Source organism: Cherax quadricarinatus, chromosome 63, assembly GCF_038502225.1.
Source record: "Cherax quadricarinatus isolate ZL_2023a chromosome 63, ASM3850222v1, whole genome shotgun sequence".
NCBI classification, from domain to species: domain Eukaryota; kingdom Metazoa; phylum Arthropoda; class Malacostraca; order Decapoda; family Parastacidae; genus Cherax; species Cherax quadricarinatus.
Window position 1 is genome coordinate 17511158 of NC_091354.1, and position 20564 is coordinate 17531721.

The 20564-nt window shown below is 38.8% G+C and overlaps 1 protein-coding gene across 2 annotated transcripts in view; it reads left to right on the top strand.

The window, feature by feature from the left end:
* l(2)k09022 (HEAT repeat containing 1 homolog l(2)k09022) overlaps window positions 1–20564 on the top strand; it is a gene marked incomplete at its 5' end in the record, with an annotated part of 169710 nt that overhangs the window by 100057 nt on the left and 49089 nt on the right. For both annotated transcript variants that reach the window (XM_070098672.1, XM_070098673.1), the window contains 7 exon segments: window positions 4512–4747; window positions 5050–5171; window positions 6493–6621; window positions 6840–7002; window positions 10125–10307; window positions 14822–14982; window positions 16676–16799. In XM_070098672.1, the coding sequence (XP_069954773.1) occupies window positions 4512–4747; window positions 5050–5171; window positions 6493–6621; window positions 6840–7002; window positions 10125–10307; window positions 14822–14982; window positions 16676–16799 (1118 nt within the window).

A 20564-nucleotide genomic window follows, 5' to 3' on the forward strand; every position in this document is an offset into this window, starting at 1 on the left:
TCAAACCACCTCAACAAACCCTCTTCATCCCTCTGACTAATACTTTTATTAACTCCACACCTTCTCCTAATTTCCACACATTGAATTTTCTGCATAATATTTACACCACATATTGCTCTTAGACAGGACATCTCCACTGCCTCCAACTGCCTCCTTGCTGCAGCATTTACAACCCAAGCTTCACACCCATATAAAAATGTTGGTACTAGTATACTTTCACATACATGACTCACGAAATCGTAATGACACGATTGCAAACAAACCATACCCTGGCCGGGATTGAACCCGCGGTCAGAGAGTCGCAAAACTCCAGACCGTCGCTACGGTCTGGAGTTTTGAGACTCTCTGACCTTGTGGCTAGCAGGTCTAGTGGCTAACGCGACGGTCTGGAGTTTTGAGACTCTCTGACCGCGGGTTCAATCCTGGTCGGGATATGGTTCACATACATACATGTACAAGCATATACGGTGGAACCTCAAAAATCGAACGTATCACATATCAAACGTTTCGAAAATAGGACCATTTTTTCGGACAAACTGTGTCCCTATTATCGAACGCGCCCCTATTTTCGGACCGCCAGGTATGGAACCTGTCTGCCGCCCGCTCTGTCCGCATCCCCGCGCAGGCGCCGTGAGCAGTCTAGCTTTGTTTATGCTTGAGTGAACATTAACCTGTGCTCTCATTCACACATTTTACGATTATTTCGTTGTGTTTAGTGCTTGTGGGACTGAAATAAGCTGCTATGGGCCTAAAGAAACTTGCTAGTGGTACCCCTGTGGTAAAGAAAGTGAGAAACACCATTGATGTGAAGAAGGAAATAATACAGAAGTATGAGAGTGGTGTGAGACTTGTTGAGCTTGCCAGGTTGTATGGGAAAAACAAGTCGACCATCGGTTCTATCCTGTCAAAGAAAGAACAAATCAAGGAAGCTGATGTTGCGAAAGGTGTTAATATAGGGAGTGGATGAGGTGCCTTCTTCAAAGATTAAGGAGATTTGTGCCAAGTGGAATGGTGTCCAAATGTTTGTGCAGAAGTACCACCCTGAGCAAGCTGAAACAAGCCATCTTCGCAACAATTTCAGTGACAGAACCATGTCCCATTTTAGGGAAATGTTAAAGAGGCGCCAGAAACAGAGGACTGTGGACAGTTATTTAGTGAGACAGGGGTCAAGTGACTCTCAAGCTGGTCCTAGTGGCATTAAAAGAGAGAGAAGGGAAGTAACCCCAGAGAGGGCTTTACCTGAAGTCCTCACGGAGGGGGATTCTCCTTCCAAACACTAACCCCAACTCCCTCCCTCCTCCTCCCTATCTTCCAGATGCCATCACCAATCTTCAATAGAGGTAAGTAAAAATGTTATTTTATATGTATTAATATACATAATTAAAAACTATAGTATTTGTTGTATGTAAAACTGTAATTAATCTCTATAAAATGTATTTTTTGTGTGAATGTTTTTGGGTTTCTGGAACGGATTAATTGTATTTCCATTATTTCTTATGGGACATGTTGCTTCGAATTTCAGACTTTTCGAATTTAGAACTAGCTCCTGGAATGGATTAAGTTCGATTTTTGAGGTTCCACTGTACATGTATATATACACACACCCCTCTGGGTTTTCTTCTATTTTCTTTCTAGTTCTTGTTCTTGTTTATTTCCTTTATTTTCTTTTTTTCAACAAACCGGCCGTATCCCACCAAGGCAGGGTGGCCCAAAAAGAAAAACGAAAGTTTCTCGTTTTAAATTTAGTAATTTATACGGGAGAAGGGGTTACTAGCCCCTTGCTCCCGGCATTTTAGTCGCCTCTTACAACACGTATGGCTTACGGAGGAAGAATTCTGTTCCACTTCCCCATGGAGATAAGAGGAAATAAACAAGAACAAGAACTAGAAAGAAAATAGAAGAAAACCCAGAGGGGTGTGTATATATATGCTTGTACATGTATGTGTAGTGTGACCTAAGTGTAAGTAGAAGTAGCAAGACGTACCTGAAATCTTGCATGTTTATGAGACAGAAAAAAGGATACCAGCAATCCTACCATCACGTAAAACAATTACAGGCTTTCGTTTTACACTCATTTGGCAGGACGGTAGTACCTCCTTGGGTGGTTGCTGTCTACCAACCTACTACCTATATTGAGAAGCATATATAAAGATATATAACATACCCCTCCAAACTGCCAATATCCCAGACCCCTCCTTTAAAGTGCAAGCATTGTACTTCCCATTTCCGTTACTCAAGTCCAGTTCTGAAAGAGGGGTGTTAATGTTGCGGTTTTATAACTGTAGTGTAAAGCACCCCTCTGGCAAGACAGTGATGGAGTGAATGATGATGAAAGATTTTCTTTTTCTAGCCACCCTGCCTTGGTGGGAATCGGCCATGTGTTAATAAATAATAATAAAAAAAGTCTGGCTATATAAAAATTGCCGATTTCCCTGATTCCCTTCGCTTAATATTACCCTGCTCACACTTCAATAGCTCGTCAGGTCCCAAAAACCATTCGTCTCCATTCACTCCTAACACGCTCACACATGCTTGCCCCTTGCCCACAAAACCTCCTTTACCCCCTCCCTCCAACCTCTTTGAGGACAACCCCTACCCCACCTTCCTTCCCCTACAGATTTATATGCTCTCCAAGTCATTCTACTTTGATCCATTCTCTCTAAATGACCAAACCACCTCAACAACCCCTCTTCTGCCCTCTGACTAACACTTTTAGTAACTCCACACCACCTCCTAATTTCCACACACTGAATTCTCTGCATAATATTTACACCACACATTGCCCTTAGACAGGACATCTCCACTGCCTCCAGCTGCCTCCTCACTGCAGCATTTACAATCCATGCTTCACACCCATATAAGAGTGTTGGTACTACTATACTTTCATACATTCCCTTCTGTGCCTCCATGAATAATGTGTACATGTACAGTTATATATATATGCACACCCCTCTGGGTTTTCTTCTATTTTCTATTTTCTTACTAGTTCTTGTTCTTATTTCCTCTTATCTCTGTGGGGAAGTGGAACAGAATTCTTCCTCCATAAGCCATGCATGTCGTAAGAGGTGACTAAAATGCCGGGAGCAAGGAGCTAGTAACCCCTTCTCCTGTATACATTACTAAAGTTAAAAAGAAGAACTTTTGTTTTTCTTTTTGTGCCACCCTGCCTCTGTGGAATATGGCCAGTTTGTTGGAAGAAGAAGACTTATTTGAAATAAAGTGTAAATCTACCAGATACTAATTTTAATTATGAGAACTGGAAAATATTTCATACATAAGGAGGTAATGGGCATGTGTGCATAGTTGATGAAATGCTAATTAACCCATTCACTGTCCAGACCCCCCAAATTATTGTTTTCAGTGTCCATAGTTGAAAAAAAAATTCTTCTTAAATGATAGAGAATCTTTTGCTGAAGTTAATGACACCAAAAGTACAAAATTTGATGGAAAACTTACAGAACTACACTGGTAATTTCACCCAATTTGAGTCCTATTTTAAGCTAATTCCAATGTTTCAATCAACCTCATTCTTAGCTATTTCATTAGTATGCCATCTCTTTTGTCAGTTGAGCACAAGAACCTGCCCATTCAACTCTCAGAATTACATAATAAAGTGCACTGAAGTTGGTAATTTGGACGATTTTATACAAAATGCAAAAAAATTCCAGTTTAATTTTTTTTTCCAACAAGTTGGCCGTCTCCCACCGAGGCAGGGTGACCCAAAAAGAAAGAAAATCCCCAAAAAGAAAATACTTAATCATCATTCAACACTTTCACCTCACTCATACATAATCACTGTCACAAATAACCTGCACATAGAAAAGAGGAGCTTACAACGATGTTTTGGTTCGACTTGGACCATTTACAAAGTCACACTAACGATAAGGAGAGGAGGAGGGAGTACATATAGGCAGGAGGTGGTAGTGGTAGTAGTGGAGGTAGAAGGTACCTCCCTACTACTACCTTCTACCTCCACTGCTACCACTACCATCTCTTGCCTATATATACTCCCTCCTTCCCTCCTTTTTGTTAGTGTGACTTTGTAAACTGTCCAAGTTGAACCGAAATAACGTTGTAAGCTCCTCTCTTCAATGTGCGGGTTATTTGTGTATCATTCCAGTCACGGTATTGTGCCTTTTTTTGTTATAATCACTGTTTTTGCAGAGGTGCCCAGATGCAACAGTTTAGAAGCATATATAAACATATATAACATATCCCTCCAAACTGCCAATATCCTAAACCCCTCCTTTAAAGTGTAGGCATTGTACTTCCCCCCAGAGTTTAAAAATAGTCCAAAATAAACACTGTAGACATTCTAGGCACTAAAATATTTCCTCTGTTCATTAACCACATCCCTAACCCTCTTCTACACTATACTTGCCTGATGAGGCAGTCACAATGGAAGCATAACCCTAAGCAAGGCTGCAAGTGCAGAAAAATTTAATAAGACAGTTATAGGTATATACTGTTCACTGACAGAAATTGTGATGCAAGTATTTTGCCATTTACAGAAAGGAATCCGAGACTCTCAATAACCAACTCACGGCCTGGAAGAAACTTGGCTTGATGTTGGAGACTATTGGTGTGATGGCTTCATTAGGTCGACCATGGTTGTTGGTCGGCCCTCTGTGCCAGTGCCTACAGTGTACTCTAACTCTTGACACAGTCATTACTGAATTGTTGCAACAGCAGATACTTTCTGCAATATTACACCTGCTGCAGAAGTCTGTAGAAGAATTGGGAGAGGGTAAGAGTTGTATTTCTGTAAGATGAACTTGTATTTTGAGGCATCTCGGTTACTTACATTTTGCCATTCCTGTGTGCAAATAATGGAACATGTGTAAATAAATTAAATACAGTATATGTAGGTTAAACATAAGTTATGTAAAACTGTATGAAAGACTTTAAATGGTGTTACATTTAGTGCAGGTTTATCTTAGAAATTATAGCAATCATAAGTCAAACACATTAGGACTTCAGTCATAGTCTTTTACAATAGTAATGAGTTGGTGTACTTTATTATTAAATAATATTTTATTTGTATTTCAGATGTGAACAAAGAAATGCAGTTGAATATTGAACTGATTGTTCAGTGCATTCGTTCATCTGTGAATTCTGATACACACCGACGTGCAATGCTCATTCTTGCTTTGGCAGCCAAAATTTCGCCAGTAAGTAACATTTTTCTCTTTTACCAAACAAAGTACTTGTCCAAAATGTTTCTGAAAAAAAAAAAAACTGAGAAATACAAATCAGCATAATTCCAAGCACATTTTTCCTTAGACTCAATGTCAAAAATTTGGGAGATATTTCAAATGAAATGCAGAAAAACATTTTTTTTTTTTTTTTAATGAAGAAAAGTGACACTCCTAGCAAGCAATGAGGAAAAGATGGCCAATGTTTTACTTCTGCCTTAATAAACTAAGATATTTTAACGGTATGCCTCTGGCAAGACTGATAGTTTGAATGAAGGTGAAAAGGTTTCTTTTTCAGGCCACCCTACCTAGGCAGGAGACCTGGAGTTTACCTGGAGAGAGTTTCGGGGGTCAACGCCCCCGCGGCCCGGTCTGTGACCAGGCCAGCATGTTAAACAAAAAATTTAACCATAGTAGAATAAGGAAAGTTTTGTGTAAGAGTAACTAAAATGGCTCATTGCAGTTGATTTATATTCTGTACTGGAATAGAGAATGAAAAGTCACAGTACTGTGGCTGGAACAATCACTAAAAACCCAGCACTTAGGAGAGAAACCTTATGACTACATTTCTGTTCATCCTAGATCATTGTCAAGTTACAGTGATCCAGGACTTGACAATGATTCAAGGTGGAATGAAACATTTTCATAAGGTTCCTCTCCTAAGTGCAGACTTTTGTTGATTGTATTGGAATGTAAAATACGTAAACTGCAAGTGATGTAATGGGATTACAGACTGAACACACACGTGATATGAGGAGGTTACAAGTTAATCTCCCAGGTTTACTATAAAAGAGTGTCAGTCTAGTACAGGTGAGCCTAGCAAATGAGAAAGGAAAGAGCAAGAGACCTGTTTTATGCTGTTTACTGTCATAGTTAAATACTTCAGCCACACCAGACAAAATAGTTAAGTGTTTGAACTACAGTACAGTAGTAACATTCTTGCTCTGGGATTCCTTGTGGCTCACCTGGAATATATCATGTGTCATTCACACCAGTACTTACTTTGTCTGCTTTTTGTGGCTTGACATACTGTTGTAATGTAAGCAAGATAACTTTCATGAAGGCATTCAAGGAAACCGATGAACTGGACTTAAGTCCTGGAGGTGGAAGTACAGTGCCTGCACTCTGAGGACAGGATGGGGATGTCACCATTCAGAATCATTTGAATTGTGATGTTTTCACTCAAGCAAGACAGCTATTATTCAGATAATGGTGAATATATTTCCTATTTTTTTTTCAGTCACCCCTACCTCAGTGTAATTGAGGTTAATGCTTAATATGTTGTATATCATTTCAGGAAGTGGTGATGCACAATATGATGTCCATCTTTACATTCATGGGCACTTCTCTTCTGAGACGCGATGACTCTTATTCCTTCCAGGTTATACACCAGACTATCCAGAGCATTGTACCAGTGCTCATTAAGGTACATATGATATAGGAGTGACAACTTTCTTGTTATAATTTTTTCATTACATGTGCAGAATTTTTTTTGTTAATGAATGTTACAAGATGTGATAAGATTTCTTGTAGCATATAGATTTCATGAGTGTAGAAGAGAAGTTTTATAATGAGGTAAGATTTTAGTAAAATTTTCCTGTTTGTTGAAGAGTTGTTTTAATGATATTGATTTGTTATTCTCAGTGTGAAACTGAAGAAAAAATCTTGGTCAAACTTGCGCAAGTTTGTCAGGTGTTTGTGGATGTTCTGCCAGATATTCCAGAGCATCGCCGCTTGTCACTCTTCACACAACTTGCTTCCACTATTGATGCAAATAAAAACTTGTGGATTATCTTGGCTCTTGTGGGTAAGAAAAACTGCAAATTTAATATTTTTAAGCTCTTCTACAGGGTGATATAAGTACACAATTTTTTTCCCATCAAATCAGCTGTCTCCTACTGAGGCAGGGTGACCCAAGAAAGAAGAAACAATTTTATCATTACTGACTCCACTGTCTTTCCAGAGGGGGCACTGATACTACAGTTCAAAACTGCAAATATCCCTACCCCTTCCAGAGTACAGGCACTGTACTTTCCACCTTCAGGACTCAAGTCCATCTAACCGGTTTCCCCTGAATCCATTCATAAATGTTACTTGGCTCACACTCCAACAGCACATCAAATCATTAAAACCTCTTGCAGCCACTCAGATCTCACTCATACCAGCCTGTTGGATGCTCAAGCCTCTAGAACTCAAAACTCTTTTACCTCCCCCTAACTCCAACCCTTCCTGGAATAACCCTGCTCCTCTTTTCCTCCACCTCAGATTTATATATCCTCCTAGTCATCCTGTTTTGTTCCATCCTTTCTAAGTGCTCACACCACCTCAATACTCTTACTTCAGCTCTCTGAATTGTACTTTTTAGTAGCCTCACACCTAATCTTCACACTCTGCATTTTTTTTTTTTTTTTGACACATTGGCCATTTCTCACCGAGGCAGGGTGACCTAAAAAGAAAGAAAAACCCAAAAAGAAAGAAAGAAAGAACTTTCATCATCATTCAACACTTTCACCATCACTCGTACATAATCAATAGCTTAGATGCTCCTCCAAATTGCCAATATCCCAAACCCCCTCCTTTAAATTGCAGGTATTGTATCTCCCATTTCCAGGACTCAAGTCTGGCTAACCAGTTTCCCTGAATCCTTTCACAAAATATTACCCTGCTCACTCCAACACCTATCTAACATGCTTATGCATGCTTGCTGGAAGTCCAAGCCCCTCACCTACAAAACCTCTTATCCCCCTCCTTCCAACCTTTTCAGGGATCACCCTTTCCCCACCTTCCTACCCCCAACAGATTTATACATTCTCTGAAACTTTCTACTTTGTTCCATTCTCTCTGAATGACCAAACCACTTCAACAGCCCCTCTTTAGCACCTCTGACTAATACTTTCAGTAACTCCACACCTCCTCCTAATTTCCACACTACGAATTCTCTGCATAATATTTACACCACACATTGCCCTTAGATACGACATCACTTCCTCCAGCCGCCTCCTCACTGCAGCATTTTCAATCCATGCTTCACACCCATATGAGAGTGTTGGTACCACTATACTCTCGTACATTCCCTTCTTTGCCTCCATAGATAACATTCTTTGTCTCTACAGATACCTTAATGCACCATTCACCTTTTTTCCTTCATCAGTACTATGGTTAACCTCATCCTTCATAAACCCATCTGTTGACAAGTAAACTTCTTCCCCTATAATTTTTACAGTCTCTTTTGTCCTCCTTCCCTTTATATAAAGGAATTATACATGCTCTCTGCCAATCCCTAGGTACCTTCCCCTCTTTCATACATTTATTAAAAATAATACCAACTGCTCCAACTCTGTATCTTCCCCTGCTTTTAACATTTCTGTCATGATCCCATCAGTTCCATCTTCTTTACCCTGTTTCATTCTACATAATGCCTCACACACCTCCCCCACACTCACATCCTGCTCTTCTTCACTCCTAAAAGATGTTATACCTCCTTGGCCAGTGCATGAAATTACTGCCTCCCTTTCTTCATCATCATTTAAAAGTTTCTCAAAATATTTCTGCCATCTACCCAATACCTCCAGCTCCCCATCTACTAACTCCCCTACTCTGTTTTTAACTGTCAAATCCATTCATTCCCTAGGCTTTCTTAACTTGTTTATCTCACTCCAAAATTTTTCTTATTCTCAGCAAAATTTTTTGACAGTACCTCTCCCACTCTTTCATTTGTTTTCCTTTTGCACTCTCTTCACCTTTACTCTCCATATACTCTGCCCTTCTTATATCACTTCGGCTTTGCAAAAACATCTCATAAGCTACTTTTTTCTTTCATTGCACCCTTTACCTCATCATTCCACCAATCACTCCTCTTTCTTCCTGCACCCACTCTTCTATAGCCACAAACTTCTGCCCCACATTCTAATACTGCATTTTTAAAACTACCCCATCCCTCTTCAACTCCCCCATTACCCATACTTGCACTAACCCACCTTTCTGCCAATAGTTACTTATATATCACCCTAACTTCCTCCTCCCTGAGTTTATAAACTTTCACCTATTTCTTTCTTACTGCATATCCTGTAATATTCACACAACACTTCACCCCTCAAACATGACATCTCCACTGCCTCCAGCTTCTTCCTTAATGCAGAGTTTAAACTAGTGCATTTAAGTGTTGCTACCATTATACTCCATTACATTTTTTTTTTTCTCGCAGAAGTCTAAACTCACCACCCTCCTGGGATATACTGTGTATACATTGTTGTAAGGGAGCAAAGTTCTAGTATCCCCCTTCTCCTGTATAAATTATTAAGTTTAAAATGAAAAACTAGTTTTTCTTTTTAGGTCATCCTGCCTCGGTGGGATACGACTGGTTCATTGAAAAAAAAAATTTTTTGTAAATGTTAATAATATGAATTCAAAGCCAAATACAAATATAACACTTCACAAGTGTAATAACTAAGAGAGTTGCTATTTTAATAGTCTTTGCTTAATACCATATATACAGTGGACCCCCGGTTAACGATATTTTTTCACTCCAGAAGTATGTTCAGGTGCCAGTACTGACCGAATTTGTTCCCATAAGAAATATTGTGAAGTAGATTAGTCCATTTCAGACCCCCAAACATACACGTACAAACGCACTTACATAAATACACTTACATAATTGGTCACATTCGGAGGTAATCGTTATGTGGGGGTCCACTGTAGTTACATTAAATACTTAACATTTTATAAATGACATGAAAATAATTTTTTCTATGATTGTTGAACATGCTTTCAGTTTTTTTTTTTTCTTACCACAGAAGTTGAGAATTATGCTCAAAACAATGGTGCATTAAATTGTGAGAGGATTATGCACTTTTCAAGTACAATTCAAAGAAAATACTCATGAAAGCACCTGTTCAAATTTTTTTAATCTGAATCCTCAATTTTTTCCAGCTGATTCCCATGTTATGAGAGGAAGTTTAAATGATGGGTCTGGCATGAAAGAGGAAGATAGACGTGGCATTCCTCGTGACATCCAGTTTACTCTCACACTGTGTAGCCAATTCCCAGTAGTGGCTCAGGTGTTCGCTTGTTGCCAGCTGATGGAGCATATCAGTAGCTTGCCTGAGGAGAAAGGTAACTCATAAAGTATAGACTTGCTAACCCTTTGAGGGTCGACAGGTCCTCTCCGAGACTTGTTCTCAGGGTCGGCCAAATTTCAAAAAAAAAAAAAATTCTTATGAAAAGATAGAGAATCTTTTCCCAATCATAATGACACCAAAAGTATGAAATTTGATGGAAAACTTACAGAATTATGCTCTTGCGAAGTTAGCGGTCTCAATGATGTTTACGCATTGGCGATTTTGCCCACTTTGAGCCCTATTTTCAGCCAATTCCTGTGTACTAGTCAACAAAAATCATAAATATTTCTCTAGAACTCCATTTTGTCTATTGAATGAGTACAAGAAATCACCCATTTACTGATTTCAACTATCCAATACAGTGGTCAGAATTTAGCAATTTTGCCAATTTCACACAAATTTCAAAAAATGCCAATTTCCAAATAGGGTCCAGAATAAACAAGAAAGGCATTCCTAGCACTAAAATAACATTTCCTCTGTTCGTTAGTCACATCCCTAGGCCCCTCTTGTATTTCTTTGGCTTTCCACTTTGAATTTTTATTCTTACAAAAAATAAAAGATTTACTGTTATGCAGACTACTGCATTAGTGTAGAAATGGTATAAATAATATCAGCGCACTTGTGAAAGAATATTAGACTCACCAGTTGATGTGTATTGGACGCTTGGAATGATTTGTTTACTTTTGAACTTTGGTAAAAATCGAACATTTCTGCTACTTTGAGCTCAATTTCAAGGTACTTTTCATTGTAAAACCAGTCAAAATCATCTCAATTTCTGTAATATGTCTTCCATTCTATAGAATGAGACCAAGAAAACTAGAATACAATAATAAATACCATACGAAAATACAGTGCAAAGTCGCTATTTTATTCCAAAAACACAAAGTTTTTTTTCTCATTATGCACTGTGTGCTGCAGGATTTTTTTTTTATAATGCGCACACTGACCACATAGACCCATTCTTTCATATGTATGCCTACCAGCTTTCTCCCACTAGATTTGAGGGCGCTAGAATTTAGGCGTACTAGTACGTCAAAAACCCTGGGACGTAAGCCGTACTAGTACGGCCGAAACCCTCAGAGGGTTAAATATTGTATGATGCTAAACTGGCAATTACTAAAAGATGGCTAATTCATGATCAGTCTTGATGTTAATACAGTATATTAAATATTTGTTTTTATTCTTATTTTTGTCTTTAAAGTTTTTTCTCCTGAATATTGCCTCTTTAAATGCATAAAATAGTCATCTGGAAGAAATTAGTGCAGGTACTCCTCACTTAATGACCTACCTGTTTAATGACCGCTCAGACTTACAACCAGCTCTCCAGCCAGTATGCAGACCTAAGTAATGTATATTAGAGCTGATATCTCAATTCTTTTTATTACAGTGTACAGTTCGGGCGAGATATAAGTGACTATTGGCAGAAAGGTGGGCTAGTGCAAAGATGAGTAGTCGGGGGGTTGAAGAGGGTTGGAATAGTTTTAAAAATGCAGTATTAGAATGTGGGGCAGAAGTTTACAGTTATAGGAGGGTGGGGGCAGGAGGAAAGAGGAGTGATTGGTGGAATGATGAAGTAAAGGGTGTGATAAAAGAGAAAAAGGTAGCTTACGGGAGGTTTTTACAAAGCAGAAGTGTTATAAGAAGAGCAGAGTATATGGAGAGTAAAAGAAAGGTGAAGAGAGTGGTGAGAGAGTGCAAAAGGAGAGCAGATGAAAGAGTGGGAGAGGCACTGTCATAGGTGGTAAGTTACTAAATGCTGTAAAGAGCTTTTATGAGGATAGTGAGGCTCAGGTTAGGGTATGTAGAAGAGAGGGAGAATACTTCCCGGTAAAAGTAGGTCTTAGACAGAGATGTGTAATGTCACCATGGGTGTTTAACCCTTTCAGGGTCCGTCCCGTAGATCTACGGCTTTACGTTCAGGGTCCAAACCGTAGATCTACGCCATGAGCTCAGCTCACTCTGATAAACTGTGAGTGGTACATTTGGGCCTAGATATGAGAGAATACATCTATGTGGCATGTGTGCACCACATAAAACAGATCCTGCAGCACACTGTGTATAATGAGAGAAAAAAAATGAAATCATGATTTTTCGATTAAAACAGCAACTTTGCAGTGTTTTTTCGTATGTTTTTTATAGTTGTATTTGCGATTTCTTGGTCTCATTTGATAGAATGGAAGACATATTACAGAAATAGAGATGATTTTGATTGGTTTTAGCACTGGAAATGGCTTGAAACTGAGCTCAAAGTAGCGGAAATGTTAAATTTTTGCCGATATTCAAGAGTAAACAAACGACCTCACACATCTAATACACGTCAACTGGTGGGTCTAATATACATTCACAAATATGGTGATGATATTTATACAATTATTACAGTATTGCATAACAGTAAATCTTCTATTTTTTGGTGTGAATAAAAATTCATTATGTGAATAAAAAATCAAAATGGAATTTATTTGTAAAGCCTCAAAACATAACTAATGAACAGAGGAAATGTTAGTTTAGTGCCAGGAATGCCTACATTGTTCATTCTGGACCCTATTTTGAAATTGGAATATTTTGAACTTTGTGTTAAATTGGCCAAATTACCAATTTTCGATCACTTTATTTTGTAGTTGAAACAGTTGACTTGGTGATTTCTTGTGCTCAATCAATAGAATAGATGTAATACTAGTGAAATAGCTAAGAATTTGGTTCATTGGAATAATGTAATTGGCCTAAAATGGGAGTCAAAGTCGGCAAAATCGCCAATTCGTAAATATCGCTGACACATCAAAATTCGCGAGAGCATAATTTCGTCAATTTTCCACCAAATTTCGTACTTTTTGTTTTATTACCTTCACAAAAAGATTCTCTACGATTTCATAAGAAAAAATAACAATTTTTTTTTTTTGAAAATTCTTGGACACTGGTGCGTGTCTTCAGATTTGGGCCTTGGACCCTGAAAGGGTTAATATATTTATAGATGGGGTTGTAAAAGAAGTAAATGCTAGGGTGTTCGGGAGAGGGGTGGGATTAAATTATGGGGAATCAAATTCAAAATGGGAATTGACACAGTTACTTTTTGCTGATGATACTGTGCTTATGGGAGATTCTAAAGAAAAATTGCAAAGGTTAGTGGATGAGTTTGGGAATGTGTGTAAAGGTAGAAAGTTGAAAGTGAACATAGAAAAGAGTAAGGTGGTGAGGGTATCAAATGATTTAGATAAAGAAAAATTGGATATCAAATTGGGGAGGAGGAGTATGGAAGAAGTAAATGTTTTCAGATACTTGGGAGTTGAAGTGTCGGCGGATGGATTTATGAAGGATGAGGTTAATCATAGAATTGATGAGGGAAAAAAGGTGAGTGGTGCGTTGAGGTATATATGGAGTCAAAAAACGTTATCTATGGAGGCAAAGAAGGGAATGTATGAAAGTATAGTAGTACCAACACTCTTATATGGATGTGAAGCTTGGGTGGTAAATGCAGCAGCGAGGAGACGGTTGGAGGCAGTGGAGATGTCCTGTCTGAGGGCAATGTGTGGTGTAAATATTATGCAGAAAATTCGGAGTGTGGAAATTAGGAGAAGGTGTGGAGTTAATAAAAGCATTAGTCAGAGGGCAGAAGAGGGGTTGTTGAGGTGGTTTGGTCATTTAGAGAGAATGGATCAAAGTAGAATGACATGGAAAGCATATAAATCTATAGGGGAAGGAAAGAGGGGTAGGGGTCATCCTCAAAAGGGTTGGAAAGAGGGGGTAAAGGAGGTTTTGTGGGCGAGGGGCTTGGACTTCCAGCAAGCGTGCATGAGCGTGTTAGATTGGAGTGAATGGAGACGAATGATACTTGGGACCTGACGATCTGTTGGAGTGTGAGCAGGGTAATATTTAGTGAAGGGATTCAGGGAAACCGGTTATTTTCATATAGTCGGACTTGAGTCCTGGAAATGGGAAGTACAATGCCTGCACTTTAAAGGAGGGGTTTGGGATATTGGCAGTTTGGAGGGATATGTTGTGTATCTTTATACGTATATGCTTCTAAGCTGTTGTATTCTGAGCACCTCTGCAAAAGCAGTGATAATGTGTGAGTGTGGTGAAAGTGTTGAATGATGATGAAAGCATTTTCGTTTTGGGGATTTTCTTTCTTTTTTTGGGTCACCCTGCCTCGGTGGGAGACGACCGATTTGTTGAAAAAAAAAAAAATTAAAAATATACTAAAAATGTTACAAATGGTTCAAAGGTGACATTAAAAGAAGATCTAAAGGCAGTTGACACAAACCCACTACCAGTACAGTATGCTTACCAACCTACTCTTAGGAATGGAACTTGGTCGTTAAGTGAGGAATACCTGCATCTGGAAATCTGCATGAAAGTTTGATGCAGGTTTATACCTGATATTTAAATTTCTAGTTCTGGTATGTCATTCTCTAAAGAAGGAAAATTCAGGAATTCATGCATAATAAAGAATTTCTGTATTAGAAATATTGAGAGTACTGTACTAATTATCATTAATTATTTGGCATTTCTCAGAGGAGACAACAGGCCAGGAAAGGTCAAGAGAAAAGTATTCTCAGATAGATCAAGAGATTATATGCTGGAGTGTACATTCTGCTAGACAATTGTGTCATTTCAAGTACACAACTGCTGGTCTCATAGCACTTCTTTTATCATCAGAAGAATATGTTAGACAGGTGAGTAGTCCAAAATATGAACTGTTATAAGAATTTATTTTGTAGCAGTTCTAGTTAATTTTTAACTTAAAGCATATCATGCAGCTGAGTGTAGAGTATCAGTCATATTTTGAATGTTCACATGGAACATCCATATTCATTTTGATGTTTCAATAAAGCATCTTGTATTTCTTATTTCTAGAGAAATTTTTATGCTAAATACTTTGATGACTTTAAGACCATTTCTCCATCCCTCCACATTTATTTATGGTTTAAAAACACCTCTTGAGAGTGCACATTATTTTCATGTGAAATAAGACACGTGTTCAGTTTTAGGATGTTTTAGCAAGGAAACATTTTGCCACAACAGGCCTTGTTTCTGACCCTGCTTTTGATGTTGACCTGCTGCAATGCAGAATTTATTTGTTCTAGAGGACATAAACAAATAACCCACGGATGGGAGAGTGAAACTTATGAAGTCGTTTCAGTCCAAACTGGGCCATTAACTAGTCACACAGAGAAGTGCAAAGGGCAGGAAGCCAGAATATATATGACAGAGGGAGGGGTGGGGCAGGAGTGATAGAACAGGAGGAGGAAATCGTATTATTGTAGTAGTAGTGGTAGTTAGTAGTAGTAACAGTGTTAATTTGTTCAAACTCCAACAGCACATCAAATCATAAAAAACCACTTCCCTCCACTCCTGTCTAATATGCTCACATAAGCTTGTTGAGTGTCAAAGCCTTCCTTACTCCTACCCTCCAGCATGTTCTTGGAGGACCTCTACCCACCCTTCTCTTTATCCCAGATTTATATACCCTACTAATCATGCTGTTGTGTACTATTCTCTCAGTATGTCCAGACCACCTCAACAACCCCTCCTCCACCCTCTGAATAATACTTCTGATAACCCCCTTGCCCTCTCCTTATCTCCAAATAACTATGCCTAATATGAATGTTTCAAATTAGAGGACATCATTCGAGCAAGTTCTGGAGGACACTGGAAGGAATCAAAGAGTGATAATCCAGGAAGAGATACCAGAATGGGAAAGAGTAACAATGCTTAGAATGTATCTGCTTGTACAGTAGTGTATTAGAAAGTTTACCAGTCTCGGTAAGACATTGCTGGCTCCCTTTTTTCATAAATCTTTTCATTCTTATATATTGTAAACACAACATTGCTTGGATATACAAATTGGCATTAGGAGTTTTGAAAAAATGGAATTTGTAGCAACAATGGGGTCTGCCCGAAATACATGGATTTAATGGGTGTTTTTGGTATCGGTTTTCTTATGGCCATGGTAAAGTGTTAAATCCACATTTAGTAAGTAAAATTATTTAGGCACACATACACATAAGTACAAATGCCATACATAGTGTAAATTACCTAGGATAACCCAAAAAAGTCAGACAAAGTGATAATTTCCATTGGGGTGACAGTTGACACTTGTCTGTTTCCTCCTCATCTCATTTTATCATTGGCAGTAATAGGAAATTTTATGTATTTTTATGTTGTATTTATAAGATTGGTGTGACAAAAAAGTCACTATCTGTTGAAAATAATTAAGTGACATTTGTTGGTCTCTTTGTGTTCATAGTTTATTTGCTCTAATGCATGAGTCAGTCATTAATGATTTTCTCTACTGTATGTAAATCTTGTATATTCTTTAGAATTTTTAAATTTGTTTCCTGCAGATTACCTAAATTTTTGTTTTAGGCATGTGAGGCCAGTGAACAAGTTGAAGAACTACAGGACCTCTACAGGCAGCTTTTGGAAAAAGCCTTGTGGTACCTGGATAGTGTAAGTCTGTTGTGTGATCAACACAAGGATAAGCCAGGAGGTGTGTATGAAAAAACATTTTACTAAGATAATCTTTATGAATATATGTGATTAGATATGTTTTCCAGGTAATGGTACAGTAAACCCTTTCAAAATGTGCAGGTTACATTCTTGAAAATCAGGGTCTTACGAAAAAAAAAGCATTACATGACATAAGTAACATGGGAAAAATAGGTTATGTTTCAGACGTCTCCAAATTACCAAACAACTTATTGTACAATATTGTACCTGGTAAAAATTACTAGTTTATTTTATGATACATTCTAGTTATTATTGCTAGTTGAAATGGAAGTGTGTGGAGAGGGATGATGTGGCCATACTAGGCTGAAGTGGATGACTGTCGTTCGTGTGTTCATGTGGATGTCGAGTTGTCACTGTGATGGTTGTACTGGAGTGTTCAGGTGTTTAGTAATTCTTCCTTCCATGCTGTGTAGAGCTGATGTTAAGATTTCATCATTTGCTCCAGACCCTGCTTCAGAACAGTGCTTCTAGATGTGTCTGGATCCTTTTCTGTGAAAGAGGCAGTGCCTTAAGTCACAAACAGATCTATCTGAGGAGAGAGGATGTGCATATACAGTGGTACCCAGGGCCGGATTACCACATAGGCAAACTTGGCATTTGCCTAGGGCCCTGCGGTCCAAGGGGTTCAGGGGCCCATCCAAGACTGTGCACATGGTGCAAGTGCAAAGGGGTCCCTACCTAAAAAGTTCAAGTGTTTGGAGAGTGAAATTGATTTTTAAAAATTAATCAAAACAAAAATAAATAATGAAATAAAATAAAATAAAAATAAATAAACCTAACCATAGATGGCAACACTCAACACGCCTTTGTGTACATCAGAACAGCTGTGTTTTCCCGCTAATGGGTGAGTATGGGAGATTCCTCTCCAATTTTCTGTAGTAATTACACGTTATCTAGACTTGTACTGTGACAAATTAACTGAAGTGTTGTTGATAGACATTGATGTGTATGGATAAATGTTTGTTTTCGCCTCTAAATGTTAAGGGAGGTACCTGATAGGGTTACTTGACCAGTACAGACGCATTTTTGGTAAAAATACTCTAAAGAAAAACCTAAAAACGCAAACTGACTTCCGTTTGTAGGTTTTAAAAGCACTTTGTCCTGTGCTGACATAGTGTATCGCCTTTACCTAACACTTCCAGCTACTAACTGTGAAGGAGAACGTTCATTTTCTGTTTTGAAAAGAGTGAAAAACCAGCTCCGTTCAACAATGAGCCAAGACAAATTGTGTAACCTAGCCTTGTTGACCATTGAGTCTGATCTAACAAGAAATATTGATTTTCAGAATATAATTGATGATTTTGCCAATATGAAATCCAGAAAAAAGTTTATTTAAGAAGTGCCTGTGAATATAAACAATTCTTTACTTTCTTGAGTTTATATGATTTGATAGTCTTATGCATGATGTAATGATAACAATAATGGTCAGTGATTTATAAAGGGAATAATAGTGCTGTAGTGGTTATGCTGAATATAATAGGTACATGATGTCACTACTTTAATAGCCTAATCTAGTAATACTATGCTGTCTTGAGTTTATTCTCTTTAAAATGCATGATTTAACAAGATAGTTATAATGGCTGTTGGTAAATGGTTTTGGTTGTCTTGATGTACTTTCACTATTAAATTTAATCTAAATAGCCAGAATGTATTTATTTTTATTTATTTTATTATCACACCGGCCGATTCCCACCAAGGCAGGGTGGCCCGAAAAAGAAAAACTTTCACCATCATTCACTCCATCACTGTCTTGCCAGAAGGGTGCTTTACACTACAGTTTTTAAACTGCAACATTAACACCCCTCCTTCAGAGTGCAGGCACTGTACTTCCCATCTCCAGGACTCAAGTCCGGCCTGCCGGTTTCCCTGAATCCCTTCATAAATGTTACTTTGCTCACACTCCAACAGCACGTCAAGTATTAAAAACCATTTGTCTCCATTCACTCCTATCAAACACGCTCACGCATGCCTGCTGGAAGTCCAAGCCCCTCGCACACAAAACCTCCTTTACCCCCTCCCTCCAACCCTTCCTAGGCCGACCCCTACCCCGCCTTCCTTCCACTACAGACTGATACACTCTTGAAGTCATTCTGTTTCGCTCCATTCTCTCTACATGTCCGAACCACCTCAACAACCCTTCCTCAGCCCTCTGGACAACAGTTTTGGTAATCCCGCACCTCCTCCTAACTTCCAAACTACGAATTCTCTGCATTATATTCACACCACACATTGCCCTCAGACATGACATCTCCACTGCCTCCAGCCTTCTCCTCGCTGCAACATTCATCACCCACGCTTCACACCCATATAAGAGCGTTGGTAAAACTATACTCTCATACATTCCCCTCTTTGCCTCCAAGGACAAAGTTCTTTGTCTCCACAGACTCCTAAGTGCACCACTCACTCTTTTTCCCTCATCAATTCTACGATTCACCTCATCTTTCATAGACCCATCCGCTGACACGTCCACTCCCAAATATCTGAATACGTTCACCTCCTCCATACTCTCTCCCTCCAATCTGATATTCAATCTTTCATCACCTAATCTTTTTGTTATCCTCATAACCTTACTCTTTCCTGTATTCACCTTTAATTTTCTTCTTTTGCACACCCTACCAAATTCATCCACCAATCTCTGCAACTTCTCTTCAGAATCTCCCAAGAGCACAGTGTCATCAGCAAAGAGCAGCTGTGACAACTCCCACTTTGTGTGTGATTCTTTATCTTTTAACTCCACGCCTCTTGCCAAGACCCTCGCATTTACTTCTCTTACAACCCCATCTATAAATATATTAAACAACCACGGTGACATCACACATCCTTGTCTAAGGCCTACTTTTACTGGGAAAAAATTTCCCTCTTTCCTACATACTCTAACTTGAGCCTCACTATCCTCGTAAAAACTCTTCACTGCTTTCAGTAACCTACCTCCTACACCATACACTTGCAACATCTGCCACATTGCCCCCCTATCCACCCTGTCATACGCCTTTTCCAAATCCATAAATGCCACAAAGACCTCTTTAGCCTTATCTAAATACTGTTCACTTATATGTTTCACTGTAAACACCTGGTCCACACACCCCCTACCTTTCCTAAAGCCTCCTTGTTCATCTGCTATCCTATTCTCCGTCTTACTCTTAATTCTTTCAATTATAACTCTACCATACACTTTACCAGGTACACTCAACAGACTTATCCCCCTATAATTTTTGCACTCTCTTTTATCCCCTTTGCCTTTATACAAAGGAACTATGCATGCTCTCTGCCAATCCCTAGGTACCTTACCCTCTTCCATACATTTATTAAATAATTGCACCAACCACTCCAAAACTATATCCCCACCTGCTTTTAACATTTCTATCTTTATCCCAGGCTCACACCGACCCCCCCCCCCCCAAGCTGGAAGGGATCGCTTCACTTACCCGTAACTCAAAGGGGCCCCGCCAATCTGAATAGCCTAGGGCCCGGAGACTTCTTAATCCGGCCCTGGTGGTACCCCGAGTTTCGAACTTAATCCATTGCAGGAGCTAGTTCTGAAGTCGAAACGTCCGAAACTCGAATCAGTATTTCCTATAAGAAATAATGTAAATCCAATTAATTCATTCCTGTTGTCAGGAGGCATGACAAAATAGTACTTCAATATGACACTATTATCAATTCTATGGCTTATTTATCTATCACAATTCATCTAATATGACATAATAAACAATATAAATAACTTAAAAACATGATATACACTCTA